This window comes from Sinohyriopsis cumingii, chromosome 5 (assembly GCF_028554795.1).
Source record: "Sinohyriopsis cumingii isolate HCF-2022 chromosome 5, ASM2855479v2, whole genome shotgun sequence".
NCBI classification, from domain to species: domain Eukaryota; kingdom Metazoa; phylum Mollusca; class Bivalvia; order Unionida; family Unionidae; genus Sinohyriopsis; species Sinohyriopsis cumingii.
Window position 1 is genome coordinate 2113001 of NC_142965.1, and position 26174 is coordinate 2139174.

A 26174-nucleotide genomic window follows, 5' to 3' on the forward strand; every position below is an offset into this window, starting at 1 on the left:
CCTGCCTTTCATAAATGCATCATCTTGACACATAATTCTGTTATACATGAACCTTATCCATATGCTATGAAATAACTATATCAATAACAATCAAAATCCATTTTACTGTCGCTTTCATCTAACATCACAAGGCAACATTGGTAGCAATGTTTTTTTTCACTGGTTTCTACATGCCACATCAAATCCCATATGATGAGACACTGGCTACTGCAGGTGCCCTCCATGCTATTCATGTCATATGAAACACCTGACAATGTAACACTGGCTGCTGCAAATGTCCTATATATAAAATGTGTCACACCAAATCCCTGATATCATGACACTGGCTGCTGCAAATGTCCTCTGTATAATTCATGTCACTGGCTGCTGCATGTGCCCTCTATATAATTCATGTCACACCAAATCCCTGATATTGTGACACTGGCTGCTGCATGTGTCCTCTATATAATTCATGTCACACCAAATCCCTGATATTGTGATACTGGCTGCTGCATGTGCCCTCTATATAATTCATGTCACACCAAATCCCTGATATTGTGACACTGGCTGCTGCATGTGCCCTCTATATAATTCATGTCACACCAAATCTCTGATATTGTGACACTGGCTGCTGCATGTGCCCTCTATATAATTCATGTCACACCAAATCCCTGATATTGTGATACTGGCTGCTGCATGTGCCCTCTATATAATTCATGTCACACCAAACCCCTGATATTGTGACACTGTCTGCTGCATGTGCCCTCTATATAATTTATGTCACACCAAATCCCTGATATTGTGACAATGGCTGCTGGAAATGTCCTCTATATAATTCACATTAAAACAAATCCTTGACATTGTGATACTGGCTGCTCCATACTGTGGAGTAACTGTTGACAGAATCTTGTTTATGTCATAAGAGACATTTTGTGCTGCCGTAATTTTTAATATTGTTGTTTTTAGACAATATTCTGTTTTAGTATTCGAGAGAATTATAGTGATTCACCAACCTGCTTAGTGTTTTGTTATGTCACCCAGAAATAACTTTAAAAATGCCAGAAATTGATGTTCCTGTGGGTTATAAATAGATTCTTAATTATTCTTCCAAATCAACAATATATCTGATAAATTGGTATCAACAGGCATTAGAAAATCAAGTCTACATATAAAACAATTTAAACTACAACATAAAACAGTGGGAAATGTGTGTGTGATTTGGATTTTTTAACGTAGCTTTAACAATTTTTCAGTCATATTACTACGATGTCTGCAGTGTGGCAGTTTATAGTTATGTCTAGCACTGGGGCATCATGCTGCAGACATGTAGCATGATGTCCCACCCAGTCACATTATCCTGACACCAGGCCGACCAGTCCTAACACTAACCTCTTAATGCTGAGCGCCAAGCGAGGCAGCTGTTAGTACCATTTCTGTAAGTCTTTGGTATGACTCGGCTGGAGATCGAACCCACGACCTCCCGCATCCGAGGCAGATGCTCTAACCACTAGGCCACCGGAGCGGTCAAAACAGTGGAAAAAAAAATACAAATAGAGGATGGAATTGGATATTCCCATTTGTCACAACATGCATGTCCACTGCAGTAATCATCATTATCTACAAGTAGTGGACTAGGTGTCTATAATAATATCATTCAGACTACATGTAAGAGGTTATACAGTTTTTATAATGATGAGATCCATAATAAAATAAAGTTTAATAAAATAATATCACAAAGCAGATTTGAGAAAGATGATATGGCACTTGAGATTATGCAACAGAATAATTAAAATTAGCAGTCAGCTGTAAAAAAATCTTTCAACTGACAATATATACCAACTCAATCAGAATATTCAATTTGCACACACACATGCATGCAAGTATGCATGCACACACAGAGTGCACCTAACTCATAAGTAAGCACATCCCAAACACTAGAGGAAGTCCAATCATAATGCCCTACAGACATCTTGCCAGTGATCAGGTCCACATTTACATCTTGTACATCCTGTTGTCTACGGTTCATTATAATACAGTACAGCCTTGCTTAATGGAACCTTACTGAACTGAACCTCTCAAACAACTTAAACTGTCTATACAAAGTGTTATCCCTACTCTTATTTATTGGGGGGGCACCGTGCCTTCTCAAGGTGGTGCCCTGCCCTCAATGGGGAACTAACCAACTCCCCACTTCCAGTCTTTAATTTCAAGAGTATTAATATGTGACATATGGTAGCATTTAATGTGCATCTGGTATACCAGCCTGGCATCATTAACTCCTATCTTTACTTTAAATGCAAATATGACCTTAACTGCACCACTGAAGTTGGCCCCAGAGTATCTTCTGACCCCTTGCCCAACTTGTATTGGATATGTGGACTTCCATGTTGGAGTTGTAGGTCAGAGTCAGGTACGTTATTGGGGTGGGGATGGGGGGGGCCACCACCCACCCCCCCGAATTTGCATGTGCTGTAAAATTGCTGTAGCCTATATACGAAAATTAACAAGACCGTCAAGTTTTGCCCCCACCCACCCTCCAAAAAAAGTTGAAATGACATCTCTGGTCAGACTGAGTCCGCTATTGAAAAAGTTGGAATTCACCCAAACTCAATGACCTTGTATCAAACCATACCTGCCTGAAATCAATAAGTACAATATTCATTTTTAAGACACTAAAATGCAAATATAATTTGTAACTTTAATAAGCCTATATATGGGCAATCCAGCACTACCTGGTGACATGATCCCCAAATCTCAAAGTTTATGAATTCAAATGTGATTAAATCGTCATCAGCTTCGTCACTTTTCACATGGTTCTCTGTATTACAATAGCATTTAAGTTCCTACATCAGGGACAATGGAGGCCATGAGGTAGCTTTTGGATTACATAAGCAAGAAATGCCCAGGATTGCATCCAGATGCAAAACACTACTTCAGTGTTAATTTACTAAAGTGACAAAATAAGTTTAATTATGTCTGAAAATATAAATCTTCCTATCAATTTCATGCAGGTAAGGCTAGATGCACGGATGATGACTTTGCAATGCTAGGTAGTGTAGTGAGTAGGTACTTGCTAGGCTAGGTAGTGTAGTGAGTAGGTACTTGCTAGGCTAGGTAGTGTAGTGAGTAGGTACTTGCTAGGCTAGGTAGTGTAGTGAGTAGGTACTTGCTAGGCTTGGCAGTGTAGTGTGTAGGTACTTGCTAGGCTAGGTAGTGTAGTGAGTAGGTACTTGCTAGCCCAGGTAGTGTAGTGAGTAGGTACTTGCTAGGCTAGGTAGTGTAGTGAGTAGGTACTTGCTAGGCTAGGTAGTGTAGTGAGTAGGTACTTGCTAGGCTTGGTAGTGTAGTGTGTAGGTGCTTGCTAGGCTAGGTAGTGTAGTGAGTAGGTACTTGCTAGGCTTGGTAGTGTAGTGTGTAGGTGCTTGCTAGGCTTGGTTGTGTAGTGTGTAGGTACTCCATACCATTGTTGTTGTCAATTTCCAAGTTCCAATAGCAGATGTAATCTGACCTCCCACCCAACTGTTGTAATCTGTTTTTTCAGTTACCTGATGATCCTCACATACTATATTTATTTACATACTAATTAATATGCACAGAAGTCAGGTTATTTCAGTTGAAACCAGATAAAAGGTAAGATCTGAAAAAAATCAAATCAGTAAGACTACCAATAGGGACATGAGGCTATCTACCAATAGGGACATGAGGCTATCTTCCAATAGGGACATGAGGCTATCTTCCAATAGGGACACGAGGCTATCTTCCAATAGGGACATGAGGCTATCTACCAATAGGGACATGAGGCTATCTACCAATAGGGACATGAGGCTATCTTTAGGGAAATCAGTAAGACTACCAGTAGGGACATGAGACTATCTACCAATAGGGACATGAGGCTATCTTTAGGGAAATAAAAATCTGTCAAATATGCTATCAAGGCCATTGTCCATACACGACGTTGTAAGGACACACAATCATACACATCACTTGTTATTCATACTTGCCAATAAAGATAACAACAGATGGGTGTATCATAGAACAGATTCACAATAAAATCTTAATTATATCCAAGTACAGACAGTATAAACTCTTAAATGGGAGTACATATACTTATCAATTTAAGTGTGAGTGACTTTCAAATTTATGATGGAAAATGACATAGTTTTTATATTTTATGTGTGTATGATTATAATGAAACAATAAGACTAGTTGACGAATGGTCAGTGGTCCTCCCTTTAGCATGTAATGAGATAATTTTTGTTGGACAAGAAAACATCAAAGGGCTTTCAAACTCATTTTAAAATGCACATGGTGTTTTCTTACTGTGATAGACTTCATAAAGAGAACTAATTAACGATATTTAAGGATATATTCTGTAAAGGCCTTTGTCCAGTTGTTAATAAACACCAGCAGTTACTGTAATGACAAGAGAGTTTATGCATCAAGCATTGTATTTTCTCACCAATAAAGAAAACAAGGGTGAATTGATGAATGAGAGCAGATTAACAAAAGAATTGCCACTGCATTGAGAGATGATTAAAGGGTTTTCCGTATGATTAGAAATGGTGATTATTTCTTTATTTCTTGATCTGTTTCATTATTTGATGTGATATGCGAAGCTAATAAATAGGTCAGGTCAGTTTTATTTGAGGCAACAAACAGTTGTTTTTCATTTGGCATTATATGAAACGTATTCTCAGCAAAGAATGTATTCATTGTTCTACATATCAATATCATGCATCTGTACTTTTTCAAAGAGGTTTGAAATGTGAACTTCTCTTCTTGATTCAAGTAAACATAAAATTATGTCAATAAAATGTTCATAAATGAAATGATAAGTGATCTTTCTGTGCGATTATAAATGGTGATTCTTTTATTTCCTAATTACTTGTTTCATGATCTATGTCTCACTTAAGAACTTACCCAAAGTAAATCACAATTCATATCATACAATTTGCAAAACAATACTTTCATCATTGGTCATACCTAAATTGTACCGTGGCATATTTTTGACGCTGTTTGAAATGGGAACCTTTCGAATTTTAACATCAAACATGAGGTTAGAAAATAATAAATAATAAAACAACCATAAAAACCACCTTAATTGTATATGATCATACTTATATTTTCTTTTGTAAAGACCAAATGGCAATGATTATTTTATATGTGGATTGTGTGCAAAAAATAAAAGGGTATGAAAAAATACATGAAATACTTTAGTCATATTTTGAACAAATCAAATATAAATTTGTCTGGACATGGCTCTTGCCTGGTTCCATTGTATTTCTAATGATGGTAAACTTATCATAAATATGTGTTCCCTAAATTCCAATATTGCCCAATGTCCACATATGGATATTTCCCCCTGTACTTGACTGAAGACACAGCTAAAATGCATAGCACTGTTGATGCTACCACCAGTGACAACACCAAAAAACTGATTCCTATATCTTACCCTGTTAATGAATGTAAGACAGAGAAGAAAAAAAAAGCATTCAAAATAGGGGTCAGAAAAAATTTGCATTCGAAATAGGGGTCAGCTTAACACTTTCTCCACTGACCAGAGCCAGCTCAAACAGAAATCAACTGGCCTTCCAGAAAATCAACTGTAACTTCCAATCAAATAAAAATAATTTCAATACATGCCAAATAGCAATTTTCTAAAACCATGTTAAGCAAAACAATGGAACATACTTGGCATCAGAAAATATTTTTTCAGATGTAACTTTTATGATTTAAAATAATTAATTCAATAATAACTTCTGAAAATTTAACTTGTGCTTCAGGCTGACAGTTTAAACTTTTAACTGCCTCTTCTCAAAACCAAAAGGCCACGGACCGGCAGGCCAGTGACTAAATTGACCCTTGGAAAATGTCTGAATTGTTCTGAATCAAGTCTTGTGATAAATCAAACAAAATTAAAACACTACAACGACCAGACAATACTGGCAAACTTCTCATGGTACATCCCATGTGAGTGGTCACAATACATATTTACATGAACATGTGACACATGATCCAACTTCAACATTATATCAAAAGATACGATTATAAAAAGGCACACACATAATCTACATCACACAAGTGCAGAATTATATATAACACTGATTCTAAATCGCTCTAAATCATGTGTCAAGTAATAACATTTTTAATGTTTCAATGTTCATAAGCTATAATGTTAAGCATGAAATCAAAATTCAAACTGAGATAATTTCGTATTCTTAGTTTTAAGGATCTGACGAGGGTAAGGGATACCATATATACACTCGCTGATTAGCCAAGTGTAACTTCAAAATGCACAGACCCAGATCTGCCATCACATAATGTGCAGGCAGATCTGGGCTCTGTGCAGTTTGTTAGGAGTAATCAGTAGAACAAATAACTTGGACCCTGATCTGCTGGTGCATTATACAATGGCAGGTCAGGGTGTATGTTGTTTGGAATCAGACTCAATTTAATAGCAAGTATATAATGGTGCTTAGAAATATCGAATTTCCAACATCGTAATTAGCTCTATTTAAAATTGTCTTGGTATGTTTCTTAAATTCTTATTATAATATTGGCATGTAAATATTGGATACACTGTTGACAAGAATGGATCTTAAGTTACCTGAATGTCTGTGTTGTAGTACACAGTCCTTATGTGTGTACTACAAGACAGACCACATACATTGTTGTCTATACATGTACATGATACTGTGTATAGGTATGCATCTGAGTGTATGTGTATGCCATTGTATATAATCAAGTTCCTTTGAAGTACCACATATCAGTCTAAGTATGTATAACTACATACTTTTATTATACAACCTCTGCATGCTCTTCAAACGAAGTAGGTACCATGCCTGGATATTAAGTCTTCCAAATACACACATTAACGAAGGACTCAAAGGACAATTAAATCTTGCATGATATTAAGTCTCACAATTACACACATAAACTGAGGACTCAAAGTCAATTAAATCTTGCATGATATTAAGTCTCACAATTACACACATAAACTGAGGACTCAAAGTCAATTAAATCTTGCATGATATTAAGTCTCACAATTACACACATAAACTGAGGGCTCAAAGTCAATTAAATCTTGCATGATATTAAGTCTCACAATTACACACACAAACTGAGGACTCAAAGTCAATTAAATCTTGCATGATATTAAGTCTCACAATTACACACATAAACTGAGGACTCAAAGTCAATTAAATTGTGCATGATATTAAGTCTCACAATTACACACAAACTGAGGACTCAAAGTCAATTAAATCTTGCATGATATTAAGTCTCACAATTACACACATAAACTGAGGACTCAAAGTCAATTAAATCTTGCATGATATTAAGTCTCACAATTACACACAAACTGAGGATTCAAATCAATTAAATCTTGCATGATATTAATGGATATGTTCACACATCTTATTCAAGTTGAGACAGGCCAGCAATACATCAAATAGTTACAACAACAAAGAAAAAAACCCACGTGTAGCATAGAAAACATAATAACTCACAATAAGAATACATTTTTGTAACAAAGTACTACTCAGTCATGTGTAAATTTTGGGAAAATTGTAGTATTTTTCTATCTTTTATAACATTTTATAAATCTTGCGAATTTTTTAAGGTCTTGATTTAATAAAAATTAATTTTGGTTGATGGGTGAGAAATTCTTTATTACTACAAGAGATTTATACAACTGCAAATTTTACCATATGTAGTCACTTATAAGTCAAGTCCAACTGCAAACTGCACAGCCCAGATCTGCATCGATTGCATACACCCTGTTCTTCAAGAGCATTATGCCACGGAAAATCAGGATCTTTGTTGATAATTTGACTTGAATTATAAGTGAGTACATATGGTAATACAAAATGCCATCACAAATGCCATGTTTACTTTCAAACTGATGTTGCCTTGTGCAATGCAGAGCTTTAAAAATTGGTCAATTTTGATGGTGAATTAACTTGTTTAGAGTTTTGTAACTCCTACAAAGGAATTTAGAGTACTTGCTATGAATTATGTGGATTTTATTAAAGGACCTTGTTTTAACATTTTGCCACCATTTGCAAGAAAAGCAGTGAAATGATTAATTATAAAATTTTAAGAAATCTTGCATGAAATGATCCTACTGTAAATAAGATTCTATGTATCACATGATGAAATATGCAAAGGATTTTGTTAACAGTTTAATGCCCTTCAACACATTACATGTCATGCTTATTATGCCTTGTTTAACACAATGTAAATATCACACAGGTTTTTTAAAAAAATCCATCAATAACTTCATATGATAAAAGTTTCAAGGGTTAGATGCAATATAACTTTGAAAGAAAACATGTCTACAGTCAAACCTGTCAACAGCTCCCACCCATTAGAAAAGGCACAACTGGCCGTTTTACAAAAGGGACCTATGTCCTCAAGTTCACTGTTCATAATTGGTTTTTGAACAAATATCATGAACCAGAAATTATTATTATTATTATTATTATTATTACATTATCAGATTGTTTCATGTGTACTATTCAACAAACTCATAAAATAAAGATACGATGTTCGTTCCCAAATTTGTTTCACACAAGATTACTGTATCCTGTTAATCCATCCCTTAAGTTAAATCATCACTGATTTAAAATAATCAATGTACCGGCAATCCATATCCCGTAAGTTAAATCATCACTTATTTAAAATAGTCAATGTAATCCATCCCGTAAGTTAAATCATCACTTATTTAAAATAGTCAATGTAATCCATCCCGTAAGTTAAATCATCACTTATTTAAAATAATCACTAATCTTTGTTTGTTTTGTGCATAATGACAAAACAACAATTTCATTGACAGTTTACATATCGTTGTAAAGCAGAAAAAACTCTTTGGATGAAAAGCTTATTTAAAATACACATGGAAACAGCTGTTAATGAAAAAACATGATCTGGTCACTCAACCAGCTACAAAAGAAACTGAGATCAAAAGACAGTTAACTCAAACCTGTGATCAATAGGAAATCAAAATAAGCCATACATAGCTATTCTTTGTAGCCTATGAAATACATAGCTATTCTTTGTAGCCTATGAAATACATAGCTATTCTTTGTAGCCTATGAAATGAAACTGTGCATGTCCTTAATACAAGTTTCAAATCTTAGACGACTCCTGACCCTAATGACAAGGGATGTAACTCCTAACTCTTTTCAAACGTTATAAATCAGAGATGGCTTTAATTCACAGGAAAATCAATACACATATGGAACTTGTAGCTGTTGGGGGTTCCATGACAGGTTTGACTGTATTATCAATTAGCAAAACAATGTGCTGGTTAACCTGGCCTCATAACACTTACACCTACCTATGTTAGAAGAGAAGTATAAACAAATGGAAGTAATAAATAGATTACTTTTTCAGTATCTAAGCACTGCTCAATGGTTGAATAAACATTTCGTTATGAATAAGAGAACACTGCTCTATGAATGCATGTATGTGGTATGATTCACTGTTGATGAATTCTACAATGGATATGTGTACACTACATTAAGTGAGTGTACACTACAATGAGTGAACATTCCATTATGGTTGAGTGATGATCCCACTACTGATAATGAACACTTCACTCAATGTGGTTAAACATTCCTCTGTGTACAAATGAGTATAACAGTTTATGAGTTAATACTCCAATGGCTGCCTGAACACTTCACTCAATGTGGTTAAACATTCTTCTGTGTACAAATGAGTATAACAGTTTATGAGTTAACACTCCAATGGTTGCCTGCACACTTCACTCAATGTGGTTAAACATTCCTCTGTGTACAAATGAGCATATCAGTTTATGAATTAATACTCCAATGGATGCCTGAACACTTCACTCAATGTGGTTAAACATTCCTCTGTGTACAAATGAGTATAACAGTTTATGAGTTAACACTCCAATGGTTGCCTGAACACTTCACTCAATGTGGTTAAACATTCCTCTGTGTATAAATGATTATAACAGTTTTTGAGTTCATACTCCAATGGTTGCCTGAACACTCCATTCTAATGAAGTAACCACCCAGATGTGGAAGAGCAATGACCTTGTTATGGATGTAGATTAGAAATTACACCACTCTGGTAGAGTGAACACTCCACTTTGGATGAGTGAACACTCCACTTCGGATGAGCGAACACTCCACGTTGGATGAGTGAACACTCCACTTTGGATGAGTGAACACTCCACTTTGGATGAGCGAACACTCCAAGTTGGATGAGTGAACACTCCACTATGGATGAGTGATCACCCCACTATGGATGAGTGATCACTCCACTTTGCATGAGTGAAAACTCCACTTTGGATGAGTGAAAACTCCATTTTGGATGAGTGAAAGCTCCATTTTATGACCAAAGTGGTCAATAACCCAAATTTGACCAAATTAGCAAAACCAGTAGATTCAGGATAATACTTTTTTTGTCCTTAATTTTTCCAAACAAACACTGGACATAAAACTTTAAAGTTATCAAAACCCCAATGACGCCATTTATAAAAACGTCACCATTCTTCCAACCTAACTAAAGTCTGGAAGGAAGGAAATAATTTGTTAAAAAGCTGTCTGACATAAACTGATCTTTGAAATAATCAAAATTTGTGGTTTAAAAGACGTTCAAATATTCAGTTTAGAATTAAAAGGTGCCACTACAAAATTCAAATGGGGCCCTGAATGGTCTAAAGCTATCTCCGTTACAGATCACTCTCATCTCACCTCTGCGTGGGTTTGAGTCTCGGATTCGGCCAATGTGGTTATGTGAGAAGGCTCGACAGTAGCTTCTCATGGAACGGTCGTTCTTTCCGGCAGTTTTCCCCGGGTTCTTGTTCCGATATTAACACTGACTGCCATGTATAGCCTATCGTGTGCAGAAAAATGGCTTTAAACCCTACAACATCAAGAACTAAATTCAATCAACAAAGCCACTCATAATTCCGTTCTTTTGGAAGTGCTCCAAAAAAGAGTGATGTAATACCTTTGAGAAATTCAGTTAGTGACTGATCTAATAACAACATTCACATGTGGCACACAACTGTTTCAAGAGGGAATGAAGAGAGGTGGGCCCACTATTTTAAATGTGGATCTACGAAGTGCGCAAAAGAAAGAAAACAAAGACTTGGGTGAATATTGATGGTCAGCTGGGGCACTGGAATACATTTGAATGAAGTCAGTTGACCCACAGATGTAGCCATTCAACACTGGATTAATTCATACACATGTGAAAATGGCAGGGTTTCTCCTAGTCTGATAATTCATCCCCCCAAATCTGTGTTGATTTATGATGGATGAAATGTGGGTCTAATGTCACCTGTTCATTAAAATGTGCAATTCTGCTGCATGCAAATCATCCTGGAACAATCATGTGTACACTTTTGACATACACCGGTAATTGGTAACAGCCATATCTAGCGCAAAATTTAAAATGGTTACAGTACAAATGGTTGTGCTATTCCACATGGATTTACAAGTCACCAAACATAGAATTTACTCTAGAAATATAATTTACATGTCACCAAAAGAACCCTTTCGTCGACAGTAGCTCCACAGCCACGAGAAATACCGGTAAGTGTATAAAATGTACACTGATGTCTGCAGATAAAAGTGGCTGCAAATAATTGCAGTTTTCAATAAATAGGTGATATCAGTCACTAACCCGAAAGTCATCATCATCACAGGTGAGGGCCTGATTTATCGGTCTAGGTTTCTCCATTCGAGGGAGAAATTACATGGCTCATAATGTGATGAAATGTCAAATTTATCTTGTTTTAATTTAACCCAACAATGTTTAGGAACAATATCTTTCAAGATTCAGTATTATTCAGATGATTAGGCATATGACGTTTTGCATGTAACAGCGACATTGGGGATTTTAATAAGCAAATAAATATACATGTATTAAATTAACTGTGACAAAATTTAAAAGAACTGTCTGGACATTTTGTGAAACAAAGGCAGCAATCAGAAATAATAACATGACCAGAAGTACATAAAGCAAGTGAACCAAAAACAATGTTATTGCACAACATCAAATTAACTTACATCCTCGTATACTAGAATGCGACTTTTATTTGCTAATGAAGCATGGGGCACATTTCCTACGGATCTTGATCTTGGCTTGCAGCTGGGAGCTGACAGCTTAAAGTTACATTGATAGAAGTGTTAAATGAGGAAGTCATATACAACACAAAGTACATTTGAATTAAAAAGGTAAAATCAATAAACAATCACAAATATAAAAATAAAAATATCTAATGAGAGTCATAAAATTTAAAAATCCAGACATTTTCATAAATTCAGATATGAAATTAAATGTGCAAAAAGATCAATCAGGTTAAGCAGAACAAATCTTGATATTTAACATCATCGTAATAAGAGTTTTTTTGAAACCCTTGGATAGGAGGTCCAACACCCTAACCCTAACCCTTGGATAGTAAGTCCAACACCCTAACCCTAACCCTTGGATAGCATGTCCAACACTCGTCCAGCTGAGCCACCACAGCTGCATTACGTAACATCTGATGAAAGTACATAACTCCAGAGATACTGCTATTTGTAGTTCTTTTACTTTCATAAATGGATTGCTCCAAATAGTATGTAAAATATTTTCTAAAATTTTCTTTTCCCTGTATATCGCTTGATAATTTATATTAACTACTGACATAATATTTGAAATTGCTGTGATTTCCTTTACAATGCACTTTGTACTATTGTTTCCAAAAATTTGCATCAGAGAATACTATCAAAGGGAGATAACTATTATCATGTATCATGGGTTACCTAAATGAGTTACCTCCCTTAAAACATAAAAGGCACCAGAAGATTTCTGCTAATTTTAGAATGACTACAAAGTTAGTCATTAATGTTAGTAATAGCATTACATAATGTACCACAAGCTTACAATTAAATCACAAAACCCTCAGGCTTGAGTTTGTGCTTAGATTTTGTGTCAGCCAATCAAAAGGAATGTTACTTTTGCAAAGTCATTACTGACTGGCTGACAGTAGAAACATTCTCAAAATAAGTTCTGATGTTCGTAGTGTTTGGCATTCTGGCAATTGACCAAAGTTAAGAAAAATCTTATAATTCTACGATTCAAACTGTATCATTCTAATTAACTTTATAGGCTGCAAAAGATTCTGGGACTGAGCTTGAGTCTTTTGTTAAAAATGTTGAGATTGAGAATGATTTTTTTATTTTCAACCAATCAAACATGATGTTACAAATGCAAAGTTCTTCAGATTGGATGACACAGAATCTCAATCTCAGAATCAGCCTTGGTATCTTAAAGATTTCCAGATGAGATATAGAAATCACAGAAGTTCTGAGCTTGAATCAAAAGAGACATTACTTTTGCAATTCCTCATTTGACTGACTGAGAATGAAGGCTCAGACTTACGTGATCTTCAAGTCTGGTCTACTACATTTACTTGACATCTAAGAAAAAAATCTTGTAGCTACCTGTACACAATGCAAAAGCAGATCAGGATATATGCTTTGTACTGTGGGCATATCTTATACACAATAAATAGGAAGGTTGTATAGATTTTAATGGCACATTTTTGACAGGTCATAATGCAGAAATGGCAGCCAAATGCTTTCCCCATGAACCCATACAGGCAACCAACCTGAGCTGGCCTGGGCAGGCAACAAACCCACAACCCTTAGAAAGTAAATAGGTAAATATGGTATAACCCCATCCCCATCCTCGAGATGGCCACTACAATTCTGGAAACAAAAGTCAATATGCATTGGTTCACTACTTTTTGGTATTATTTTTTTCTTCTTTCTGAAAGATGTAGAGGCAAAATCATTTCTGAAACTAATCACTTGTATTTGTGGGTACCAATTTTTCAGGATTTCATGGTATCTAAATAGGATTCATTTAAAAATCAAACCAAACAGGATTTAACTGTTAAATGAACTAACCATCAAAAATGGGGACATACCCACACATTTAAAACCATTTTGAAACATTATGCATACAGCCAGATAGTTTTCCTTTTAAACTATGTTGTAGGTCAAATCTGTGTTGGTAAGAGGAAGTGAAGAATGTCCAGTTAGGCATGGTGGGGATAGGGGTGGGGATGGGGATTCACCTTAGATATGATATATATTTGTGTACAAGTCAGATCCAACATCAAACTGTACAGATCCAGATCTGCTGTTACATAATGTGTCCGAGCTTTTTTCTACATCACTGTAATATAAGCATTCCAATGTAATATAACCATTCCAATGGGCTTTTACATACAATTTTATGGGAAATCTGATCTTGATGAGAAATTTTTAAAACATGTGTACCTTTTACAAGCAGAGTTTTAAAATTCTTTGTTGTGATATTTGAAATGATATCAAACTTTTTAATAAACAAGAAACAACGAAAATATATGTGTGTTTAAAATAAACCTTAAAGCAACCTTCCAATACAAAAAATTATTGCCAAGTGTATTTAATCATTTAGGCATCAGATTTACCCAATGCTGGTTTATTTTGCCAGATAGATTTCATTCTTTTCCTATTTTTATTTGTTTTTAAAAATGAAATTTAGTAACCAAATTCACAAAGTGTCTCAATGTGAAACATTTGTCTTTGTCACAATGCCACATTTATCTGAAATTTTATTTTGATGTTGACAATTGTTCGGCACTTTATATACTCTCTTATAACTAGAGTCCAACAACAAATTACACAGACTGATTACAAATTACATTGACTGATTACAAATTACATAGACTCATTACAAATTACACAGATCTGCAGTAGTCACCTCAGGCAGATATTACTCTACAGTGATCCTGAAAATAGACCATTTAACCATCTAATCACCTCGAATGTTTTACATCCCTCATTCCAAAGTCTTTGGAATATTATACAGATGAGCACTGCCATTATGTATGCTTATAAAAAACAAATCCAATTTGTATTATTATTACACAATGTGAAGTAAAGTAAGCTTACCATGTCTGTGGTTAGAACATTGGAATGCACATTCTGCAGAGCAATAGGACCACTGAAAGATCGGGATACTTTGAGGTTGGTGCCAGATGATGAGTTTGGAATATCATGAGGTGTGATAAGTGTGCGACTGTTGATGTACATTTCATGCTTCACCTGCAGTTTTCTGAGCTCCTTACGAGTTAGGCCTCTTATGCTAAATCCGATCTGTGACAAGAAATAAATACATTTAAATGAATTCCAAAATTTATAAGAAAAAAGGACCCAATCTGTGACAAGAAATAAATACATTTATAAGAAAAAAGATTGCATGACATAGGGTGTCTTGCAAATGAATCATGGTAGATACAGTTACCACTGGATAAGCAAAACCATTATCTCACCATGCTAATGCAGGCAAGACAATACAAATTATGCTCATATCCTTATCTTACACTTGTCATCACATATATAAATATTTCATCTTTATAACCATATTCAATTGCTGGGTCCATTCTTCTCTTTAATGCAACATACTGAATTATTCATTTACAGAAAAAAGCGAGGGCTTGCATGTCAAGCCCATGATCATAGCATTGCAGTAAAATATACTACTTTAATCCCAAGGTCAATGGTCTGAATAAACATAATGAACTGTTTTAGATTCAACCAAAGTATGAACAGAATTCATTGAGGGATTTAGGAAATATAAGCAAATTAAAACAAATTTAAACAACATCTTAGCACAAATATTCAACGACCGTGACCTTGATCTCAAGGTCAAGGAAGCAAAAATACGTATCACAAAATTAAATGTCTTAGCTTTAAAATTATTTACTGGAAGTATGAAGAAACCCCACAAATGAAAAATTTCACCAAAGCCTCCATGCACTATTCCATGAATGGGACCTTTGGTTGTAGAATGACTTGTCTTAGCTCTATAATGATCAAGGCCAAATGTGACCCTTACTGACAGTGACCTTGACCCTAAGATCAAGGGACAAGTGAGCATGTCAATGAATGACTTGTCTTAGCTCTATAATGATCAAGGCCAAATGTGACAAGAAACTATTGAGGGTTTAGATTAATGTTAGCAAATGAAAATACTTTAAACAAAACCTTACTGACAGTGACCTTGACCCTAAGATCAAAGGAAAAGTGAGCATGTCAATGAATGAATTGTTTTGACTCCCAAACTTGATTCATGACAAGAAGCTATCAATGGGTTGGGGATATATAAGCAAATGAAAAACATCACTCAAAACTTTGACAAACTTGTGCTAATGGCACCATTACCATTGCTGATGGTGGTGGAAAAGTGACTTGTTATGTCTTGTAGGTTCAACAATAATCATTAACATCAGCATGAAATATAATCACCATAGAACTTTATTCCAGTTAAACCAAGGGTACAGCTTTTATCAACTGATACTAAGAGCCTTGACAACCCTGGCCATGTACAACTGACTGCTGTCTTCTCATAACCTATTACACTTACAAACTTAAACACTACCTATCTACAACACTTTTACAGTAACATTTTTTACAATATTGTTGCGCTGATCCAGTCATGTACTTTTGAATATGAGCTGTGTACATCAACAGATTATGAGAAGGCTGCATGTAATGACGCTGTTTGTTGTTTTGGGTTTTAACACCATTTTTAAGTGCAAGATGGATGGGCTATACATGGTGGCAATTATAACTGGTGGAGGAAGAACTTGTGAAAACCCCGGCATGAAGAACTTGTGAAAACCCCTGCATGAAGAACTTGGGGAAACCCCTGCATGAACCAACAACAACAGGAATGTGATTGGCAGTTTTCTCACATACCCACATTGGCTGAGCCAGAGAATCGAACCCACAAGCACAGAGGAAAGGTGGCAATGATCAGTAAAGGTGAGCACTTTAGACCACTCTGCCAACCTGGGCCTCACTGTGTCTAAGGACAAGTATTGAAACAGTGCTTAAAATCATAAAAAAAACTGAAACCTTGCACAACTGTAAACCACATGAAGAATGTCATTGTTGTCATGGGTTTAAGACCATTTTTCAGCACATGATAGACTACACCAGTCCTAACACTAACCTCTTAAAGCTGAGCGCCTAGTGAGGCAGCTGTCAGTACCATTTTTATAAGTGTTTGGAATGACTCAATCGGGGTTTGAACCTGCAACCTCGTGCATCCAAAGCAGACGCTTTAACCACTAGGCTTCTGGAGTGGTCACATTCTCACTTTGGCTGGGCCAAGACTCCAACCAATGAGGACAGAGGTGAGATGTCATGGATCTGTAAAGGCAAGTGCCTTAGACCTTTTAGGGCACCTCATGTGAAGAACGATATCAATTTAAAAAGCCACCTATCTCACTTATCATATCTATATCTATATCTATCTATATATATGACAGAGATATACACACACAATATATATCACTGTTTTGAGTACGGTTTTCAAATTTGGAATTATGAGCAATCAAAAAATATTTGTGTTTGTATTTTTTAATACAAAGGATGCAGGGAGATGTAAAACAAGGAATATATTCATTGGATGCAGATCCCCCTGCTAATATGGGGCAAAGGCAAATTTCATAGTCTAAAGGTGCCATAACTTTGTTAAAGTTTGCTGCTAAAAAAAAAAAACTAAAGCCCACAAATTTTATGAAGCATAACTCAACTTGGGTTTCCTTGATATTAAACTCCATCTCCATAAGTACTCAAGTCTTATCCAACTGCAAAGAACATAGACCCTGATCTGCCATAACATAATATACCAAAAGAGCCAACTTTATATTGTTTGTTCTATTGATTGTTCCTTAAGAAACTGCAAAGACCCATATCTACATGTTCATTATATAACAGGAAATCTGGGTCTATGCAGTTTGCAATTGGATCTCATTTATTTGCAACTATATGCAGTATATGAAGTCCTTATATGCAAGTATATACAGTACATGAAGTCCTTATATGCAAGAATATACAGTACATGAAGTCCTTATATGCAAGAATATACAGTACATGAAGTCCTTATATGCAAGTATATACAGTACATGAAGTCCTTATATGCAAGTATATACAGTACATGAAGTCCTTATATGCAAGTATATACAGTACATGAAGTCCTTATATGCAAGTATATACAGTACATGAAGTCCTTCAGAAATTATTGTGTGGAAATGACATGACATTGTGAAGAACAGACTGATGGATTGACTAGAGTGAAACTACAAAACCCCTTAATGATACTGAGTTGGGGCACAAAATCATATTTCTACTTCCTTTAAAATATTATCTGCTAAAGCTGATTTTAAATTATTTTGTGAATAATACACAATGCATCTGTATTTTATTGTCTTACTTTTAAAAATTTGTCCACTTTGACTTTTGTGTGTATTTCTTGACAAAACTGTCTGATTTTGTTCACAGTGCTGGCTGTTTCTACTCGGGTTCTTTGTGATCTCCTACCTGAAAAAAACAACATTATTGCATAGAGAATTCTGTGCAACTTTGGACTCTTCACCTAATTAAAGTTAGAAAAAAATGTTAATGATGATAAAACATGGCAATAGCCAATATGTATAAAAGACTAACATACGACTGGAAACTAAATGCTTGAACTTCCAAGTCTCCATGCCCATGCATTTTGAGACCAAATATTGGATTGAATTCTACATGTTTGTATTTCCAAGTCTGCTTGCCAGTGTGCTGGGAGACCAAAAATTTGATTGGATGCTAAGTGCTAAGTGATCATGTTTTCAAGTCTCCCTGTCTATGTGTTGGGAGACAAAAACTGTACTGGATGTAAAGTGCCTGTGATTCCAGGTGTCCTAGCCTAAGTGGCAAGAGACCAAAAACTGGATTGGATGCTAAGTGCTGGTGTTTCCAAGTCTCCCAGCCTGTGTAATGGTAGACCAAAATGTTGATTTGATGCTTAATGATTGTGTTTCCAGGTCTCCCAGCCAATGTGTTGGGAGACCAAACTTGAATTGGATGCTTAATGCTTGTACTTCCAAGTCTCATAGCCATATTTGGAAGGACCACCACCACCCATCCAAAACTACAAAACCATTGGGTAATGCACATCTACATCTATATATGGTTCCTTCCTTAGAGAGAGTACAATTATGTATACATGTGGAAATGTGTAAAACCTTGCTTTGTCTGCAAGGTCTATAAGTCCAATTCCAATATGAGTCACTAAGGAACCCCAGTGTACCAAGTACCTGTCAAAACTTTAGTACACATATTACAACATACAACATTAGTGGCCATTTCAAATGACAAGCAGTTAGCCAATATGGTGAGGCTCTTTGAAATGGTGTGGGGGCCCAGAACAAGACTGCTGAACATGCCAGCATGCATGCAGTGGTGGACCAAGTAAGGCCAGCTTCAATGAGACTGATGCTATATTCACCAGATTAAATATCCCTTCAACAAACTGCATTGACTTTGTTAGTGACAACTGAAATTTCATGGTGGAGAAGGCAAATGCAGTACTTACCAGGGTGAAGCTGGGTGAAGCAGAGAAATCCTGATGTCTTCAGGATTGGGTGCATTTGCCACCTAGCCAATCTGTGCACAAGATGGAATCAAGCAACTGACCAGTTGATGACCTTCTGGTGGACATTTACTACCATTCTGAGCACAGCTCTAAATGATAAAAGACAAAAAGAGTTCCACAGCTTTTCACTGAGATGGATGATTTGAACATACTGAAACAATGCCAAACCCACTGGCTATCACTGCAAAAGGTGGTGTACAGGGTTCTCTTTCACCCTATTCTGAGAGCCCAATGAGTGTGTGTCTGTACTAACAGACAACTGCCAGAAGTGCCCAATGAGTGTGTGTCTGAACTAACAGACAATGGCCAGAACTGTCCAATGAGTGTGTGTCTGTACTAACAGACAATGGTCAGAACTTCCTGATGAGTGTGTGCCTGAACTAACAGACAATGACCAGAACTGCCCAATACGTGTGTGCCTGTATTAACAGACAATGGCCAGAACTGCCCAATAAGAGTGCCCAAACTAACAGACAATGGCCAGAACTGCCTGATGAGTTTGTGCCTGAACTAGCAGACAATGACCAGAACTGCCTGATGAGTGTGTGCCTGAACTAAAAGACAATGGCCAGAACTGCCTGATGAGTGCGTGCCTGAACTAACAGACAATGACCAGAACTGCCTGATGAGTGTGTGCCTGAACTAACAGACAATGGCCAGAAATGCCTGATGAGTACGTGCCTCAACAATGGCCAGAACTGCCTGATGAGTGAGTACCTGAACTAACAGACAATGGCCAGAACTGCCCAATGAGTGTGTGTCTGTACTAACAGACAATGGCTAGAACTGCCCAATGAGTGTGTGTCTGAACTAACAGACAGTGGCCAGAACTGTCCAAAGAGTGTGTGTCTGTACTAACAGACAATGGTCAGAACTTCCTGATGAGTGTGTGCCTGAACTAACAGACAATGACCAGAACTGCACAATACGTGTGTGCCTGTATTAACAGACATTGGCCAGAACTGCCCAATAAGAGTGCCCAAACTAACAGACAATGGCCAGAACTGCCTGATGAGTGTGTGCCTGAACTAACAGACAATGACCAGAACTGCACAATACGTGTGTGCCTGTATTAACAGACAATGGCCAGAACTGCCCAATAAGAGTGCCCAAACTAACATACAATGGCCAGAACTGCCTGATGAGTGTGTGCCTGAACTAACAATGACCAGAACTGCCTGATGAGTGTGTGCCTGAACTAAAAGACAATGGCAAGAACTGCCTGATGAGTGTGTGCCTGAACTAACAGACAATGACCAGAACTGCCTGATGAGTGTGTGCCTGAACTAACAGACAATGGCCAGAAATGCCTGATCAGTACGTGCCTCAACAATGGCCAGAACTGCCTGATGAGTGAGTACCTGAACTAACAGACAATGGCCAGAACTGCCCAATGAGTGTGTGTCTGTACTAACAGACAATGGCTAGAACTGCCCAATGAGTGTGTGTCTGAACTAACAGACAGTGGCCAGAACTGTCCAAAGAGTGTGTGTCTGTACTAACAGACAATGGTCAGAACTTCCTGATGAGTGTGTGCCTGAACTAACAGACAATGACCAGAACTGCACAATACGTGTGTGCCTGTATTAACAGACATTGGCCAGAACTGCCCAATAAGAGTGCCCAAACTAACAGACAATGGCCAGAACTGCCTGATGAGTGTGTGCCTGAACTAACAGACAATGACCAGAACTGCACAATACGTGTGTGCCTGTATTAACAGACAATGGCCAGAACTGCCCAATAAGAGTGCCCAAACTAACATACAATGGCCAGAACTGCCTGATGAGTGTGTGCCTGAACTAACAATGACCAGAACTGCCTGATGAGTGTGTGCCTGAACTAAAAGACAATGGCAAGAACTGCCTGATGAGTGTGTGCCTGAACTAACAGACAATGACCAGAACTGCCTGATGAGTGTGTGCCTGAACTAACAGACAATGGCCAGAAATGCCTGATCAGTACGTGCCTCAACAATGGCCAGAACTGCCTGATGAGTGAGTGCCTGAACTAACAGACAATGGCCAGAAATGCCTGATGAGTGTGTCTCTACTAACAGACAATGGCCAGAACTGCCTGATGAGTGTGTGTCTGTACTTACAAACAATGACTAGAACTGCCCAATGAGTGTGTGTCTGTACTAACAGACAATGGCCAGAACTGCCCAATGAGTGTGTGTCTGTACTAACAAACAATGGCCAGAACTGCCCAATGAGTGTGTGTCTGTACTAACAGACAATGGCCAGAACTGTCCAATGAGTGTGTGCCTGTACTAACAGACAATGGCCAGAACTGCCCAATGAGTGTGTGCTCTGCCCAAAGAGTGTGTGTCTGAACTAACAGACAATGGCCAGAAATGCCTGATGAGTGTGTCTCTACTAACAGACAATGGCCAGAACTGCCTGATGAGTGTGTGTCTGCACTTACAAACAATGACTAGAACTGCCCAATGAGTGTGTGTCTGTACTAACAGACAATGGCGAGAAATGCCTGATGAGTGTGTGTCTGAACTAACAGACAATGACCAGAACTGCCCAATGAGTGTGTCTGTACTAACAGACAATGGCCAGAACTGCCCAATGAGTGTGTGTCTGTACTAACACACAATGGCCAGAACTGCCAAATGAGTGTGTGTCTGTACTAACAGACAATGGCCAGAACTGCCCAATGAGAGGGTGTTCATACTAACAGACAATGGCCAAAACTGCCCAATGAGTGCATCTGTACTAACAGACAATGGCCAGAACTGCACAATGAGTGTGTGTCTGTACTAACTGACAATGGCCAGAACAGCCCAATGAGTGTGTGTCTGTACTAAGAGACAATGGCCAGAACTGCCCGATGAGTGTGTGTCTGTACTAAGAGACAATGGCCAGAACTGCCTGATGAGTGTGTGTCTGTACTAACAGACAATGGCCAGAACTGCCCGATGAGTGTGTGTCTGTACTAACAATGGCCAGAACTGCCCACTGAGTGTGTGTCTGTACTAACAGACAATGGCCAGAACTGCCCGATGAGTGTGTGTCTGTACTAACAGACAATGGCCAGAAATGCCTGATGAGTGGGTGTCTGAAATAACAGACAATGACTAGAACTGCCTAGTGAGTGTGTGTCTGTACTAACAGACAGTGGCCAGAACTGCCCGATGAGTGTGTCTCTGAACTAACAGACAATGGCCAGAAATGCCTGATGAGTGTGTGTCTGTACTAACAGACAATCGCCAGAACTGCCCAACAAGTGTGTGTCTGAACTAACAGATAATGGCCAGAAATGCCCAATGAGTGTGTCTGTACTAACAGACAATGGCCAGAACTGCCCAATGAGTGTGTGTCTATACTAACAGACAATGGCCAGAACTTTCCAATGAGTGTGTGTCTGTACTAACAGACAATGGCCAGAACTGTCCAATGAGTGTGTGTCTGTACTAACAGACAATGGCCAGAACTGCCTGATGAGTGTGTATCTGTACTTATAGACAATGACTAGAACTGCCCAATAAGGGTGTGTCTGTACTAACAGACAATGGCCAGAACTGCAAAATGAGTGTGTATCTGTACTAACAGACAATGGCCAGAACTGCCTGATGAGTGTGTCTGTACTAACAGACAATGGCCAGAACTGCCTGATGAGTGTGTGTCTGTACTTACAGACAATGACTAGAACTGCCCAATGAGTGTGTGTCTGTACTAACAGACAATGGCCAGAACTGTCCAATGAGTGTATGTCTGTACTAACAGACAATGGCCAGAACTGCCCAATGAGTGTGTCTATACTAACAGACAATGGCCAGAACTGCCCAATGAGTGTGCGTCTGTACTAACAGAAAATGGCCAGAACTGCTTGATGAGTGTGTGTCTGTACTAACAGACAATGGCCAGAACTGCCCGATGAGTGTGTCTGTACTAACAGACAATGGCCAGAAATGCCTGATGAGTGTGTGTCTGTACTTAAAGACAATGACTAGAACTGCCCAATGAGTGTGTGTCTGAACTAACAATGACCAGAACTGCCTGATGAGTGTAAGCCTGTACTAACGGACAATGATCAGAACTGCCCAATGAGTGTGTGTCTGTACTAACAGACAAAGGCCAGAACTGCCCAATGAGTGTGTGTCTGTACTAACAGACAATGACCAGAACTGCCCAATGAGTGTGTGTCTGTACTAACAGACAATGGTCAGAACTGCCCAATGAGTGTGTGTCTGTACTAACAGACAATGACCAGAACTGCCCAATGAGTGTGTGTCTGTACTAACAGACAATGGCCAGAACTGCCCAATGAGTGTGTGTCTGTACTAACAGACAATGGCCAGAACTGCCCGATGAGTGTGTGTCTGTACTAACAGACAATTGCCAGAAATGCCTGATGAGTGGGTGTCTGAACTAACAGACAATGACTAGAACTGCCCAATGAGTGTGTGTCTGTGCTAACAGACAATGGCCAGAACTGCCCAATGAGTGTGTGTCTGTTACTAACAGACAATGGCCAGAACTGCCCAATGAGTGTGTGTCTGTACTAACAGACAATGGCCAGAACTGTCCGATGAGTGTGTGTCTGTACTAACAGACAATGACAAGAACTGCCCAATGAGTGTTTTGTCTGTACTAACAGACAATGGCCAGAACTGGGCAATGAGTGTGCATCTGTACCAACAGACAATGGCCAGAACTGCCCATTGAGTGTGTGTCTGTACTAACAGACAATGGCCAGAACTGCCCGATGAGTGTGTGTCTGTACTAACAATGTCCAGAAATGCCTGATGAGTGGGTGTCTGAACTAACAGACAATGACTAGAACTGCCCAATGAGTGTGTGTCTGTACTAACAGACAATGGCCAGAACTGCCCAATGAGTCTGTGTCTGTACTAACAGACAATGGCCAGAACTGCCCAATGAGTGTGTGTCTGTACTAACAGACAATGGCCAGAACTGTCCGATGAGTGTGTGTCTGTACTAACAGACAATGACAAGAACTGCCCAATGAGTGTGTGTCTGTACTAACAATGGCCAGAACTGGGCAATGAGTGTGTGTCTGTACCAACAGACAATGGCCAGAACTGCCCAATGAGAGTGTGTCTGTACTAACAGACAATGGCCAGAACTGCCCAATGAGTGTGTGTCTGTACTAACAGACAATGGCCAGAACTGCCCGATGAGTGTGTGTCTGTACTAAAAGATAATGTCCAGAAATGCCTGATGAGTGGGTGTCTGAACTAACAGACAATGACTAGAACTGCCCAATGAGTGTGTGTCTGTACTAACAGACAATGACCAGAACTGCCCAATGAGTGTGTGTCTGTACTAATAGACAATGGCCAGAACTGTCCGATGAGTGTGTGTCTGTACTAACAGACAATGACAAGAACTGCCCAATGAATGTTTTGTCTGTACTAACAGACAATGGCCAGAACTGGGCAATGAGCGTGTGTCTGTACTAACAGAAAATGGCCAGAACTGCCCAATGAGTGTGTGTCTGTACTAACAGACAATGGCCAGAACTGCCCAATGAGTGTGTGTCTGTACTAACAGACAATGGCCAGAACTGCCCGATGAGTGTGTCTGTACCAACAGACAATGTCCAGAAATGCCTGATAAGTGTGTGTCTGAACTAACAATGACCAGAACTGCCTGATGAGTGTAAGCCTGTACTAACAGACAATGACCAGAACTGCCCAATGAGTGTGTCTGTACTAACAGACAATGGCTAGAACTGCCCAATGAGTGTGTGTCTGAACTAACAGACAATGGCCAGAACTGACAATGAGTGTGTGTCTGTACTAACAATGGCCAGAACTGCCCAATGAGTGTGTCTGTACTAACAGACAATGGCCAGAACTGCCCAATGAGTGTGTCTGTACTAACAGACAATGGCCAGAACTGCCCAATGAGTCTGTGTCTGTACTAACAGACAATGGCCAGAACTGCCCAATGAGTGTGTGTCTGTACTAACAGACAATGGCCAGAACTGTCCGATGAGTGTGTGTCTGTACTAACAGACAATGACAAGAACTGCCCAATGAGTGTTTTGTCTGTACTAACAGACAATGGCCAGAACTGGGCAATGAGTGTGTGTCTGTACTAACAGACAATGGCCAGAACTGCCCAATGAGAGTGTGTCTGTACTAACAGACAATGGCCAGAACTGCCCAATGAGTGTGTGTCTGTACTAACAGACAATGGCCAGAACTGCCCGATGAGTGTGTGTCTGTACTAAAAGACAATGTCCAGAAATGCCTGATGAGTGGGTGTCTGAACTAACAGACAATGACTAGAACTGCCCAATGAGTGTGTGTCTGTACTAACAGACAATGACCAGAACTGCCCAATGAGTGTGTGTCTGTACTAATGGACAATGGCCAGAACTGTCCGATGAGTGTGTGTCTGTACTAACAGACAATGACAAGAACTGCCCAATGAGTGTTTTGTCTGTACTAACAGACAATGGCCAGAACTGGCAATGAGTGTGTGTCTGTACTAACAGACAATGGCCAGAACTGCCCAATGAGTGTGTGTCTGTACTAACAGACAATGGCCAGAACTGCCCAATGAGTGTGTGTCTGTACTAACAGACAATGGCCAGAACTGCCCAATGAGTGTGTCTGTACTAACAGACAATGTCCAGAAATGCCTGATAAGTGTGTGTCTGAACTAACAATGACCAGAACTGCCTGATGAATGTAAGCCTGTACTAACAGA

The 26174-nt window shown here is 38.4% G+C and overlaps 1 protein-coding gene across 1 annotated transcript in view; it reads right to left on the minus strand.

Moving 5' to 3' along the window:
* LOC149798526 (GTPase-activating protein skywalker-like) overlaps positions 1-26174 on the minus strand; it is a 153544-nt gene that overhangs the window by 40418 nt on the left and 86952 nt on the right. Inside the window, exons 7-8 of the mRNA XM_089957337.1 lie at positions 18277-18383; positions 14946-15149 (exon numbers count right to left, since the gene is read on the minus strand). Of these exons, the coding sequence (XP_089813463.1) occupies positions 14946-15149; positions 18277-18383 (311 nt within the window). The remainder of the gene's footprint in view (positions 1-14945; positions 15150-18276; positions 18384-26174) is intronic.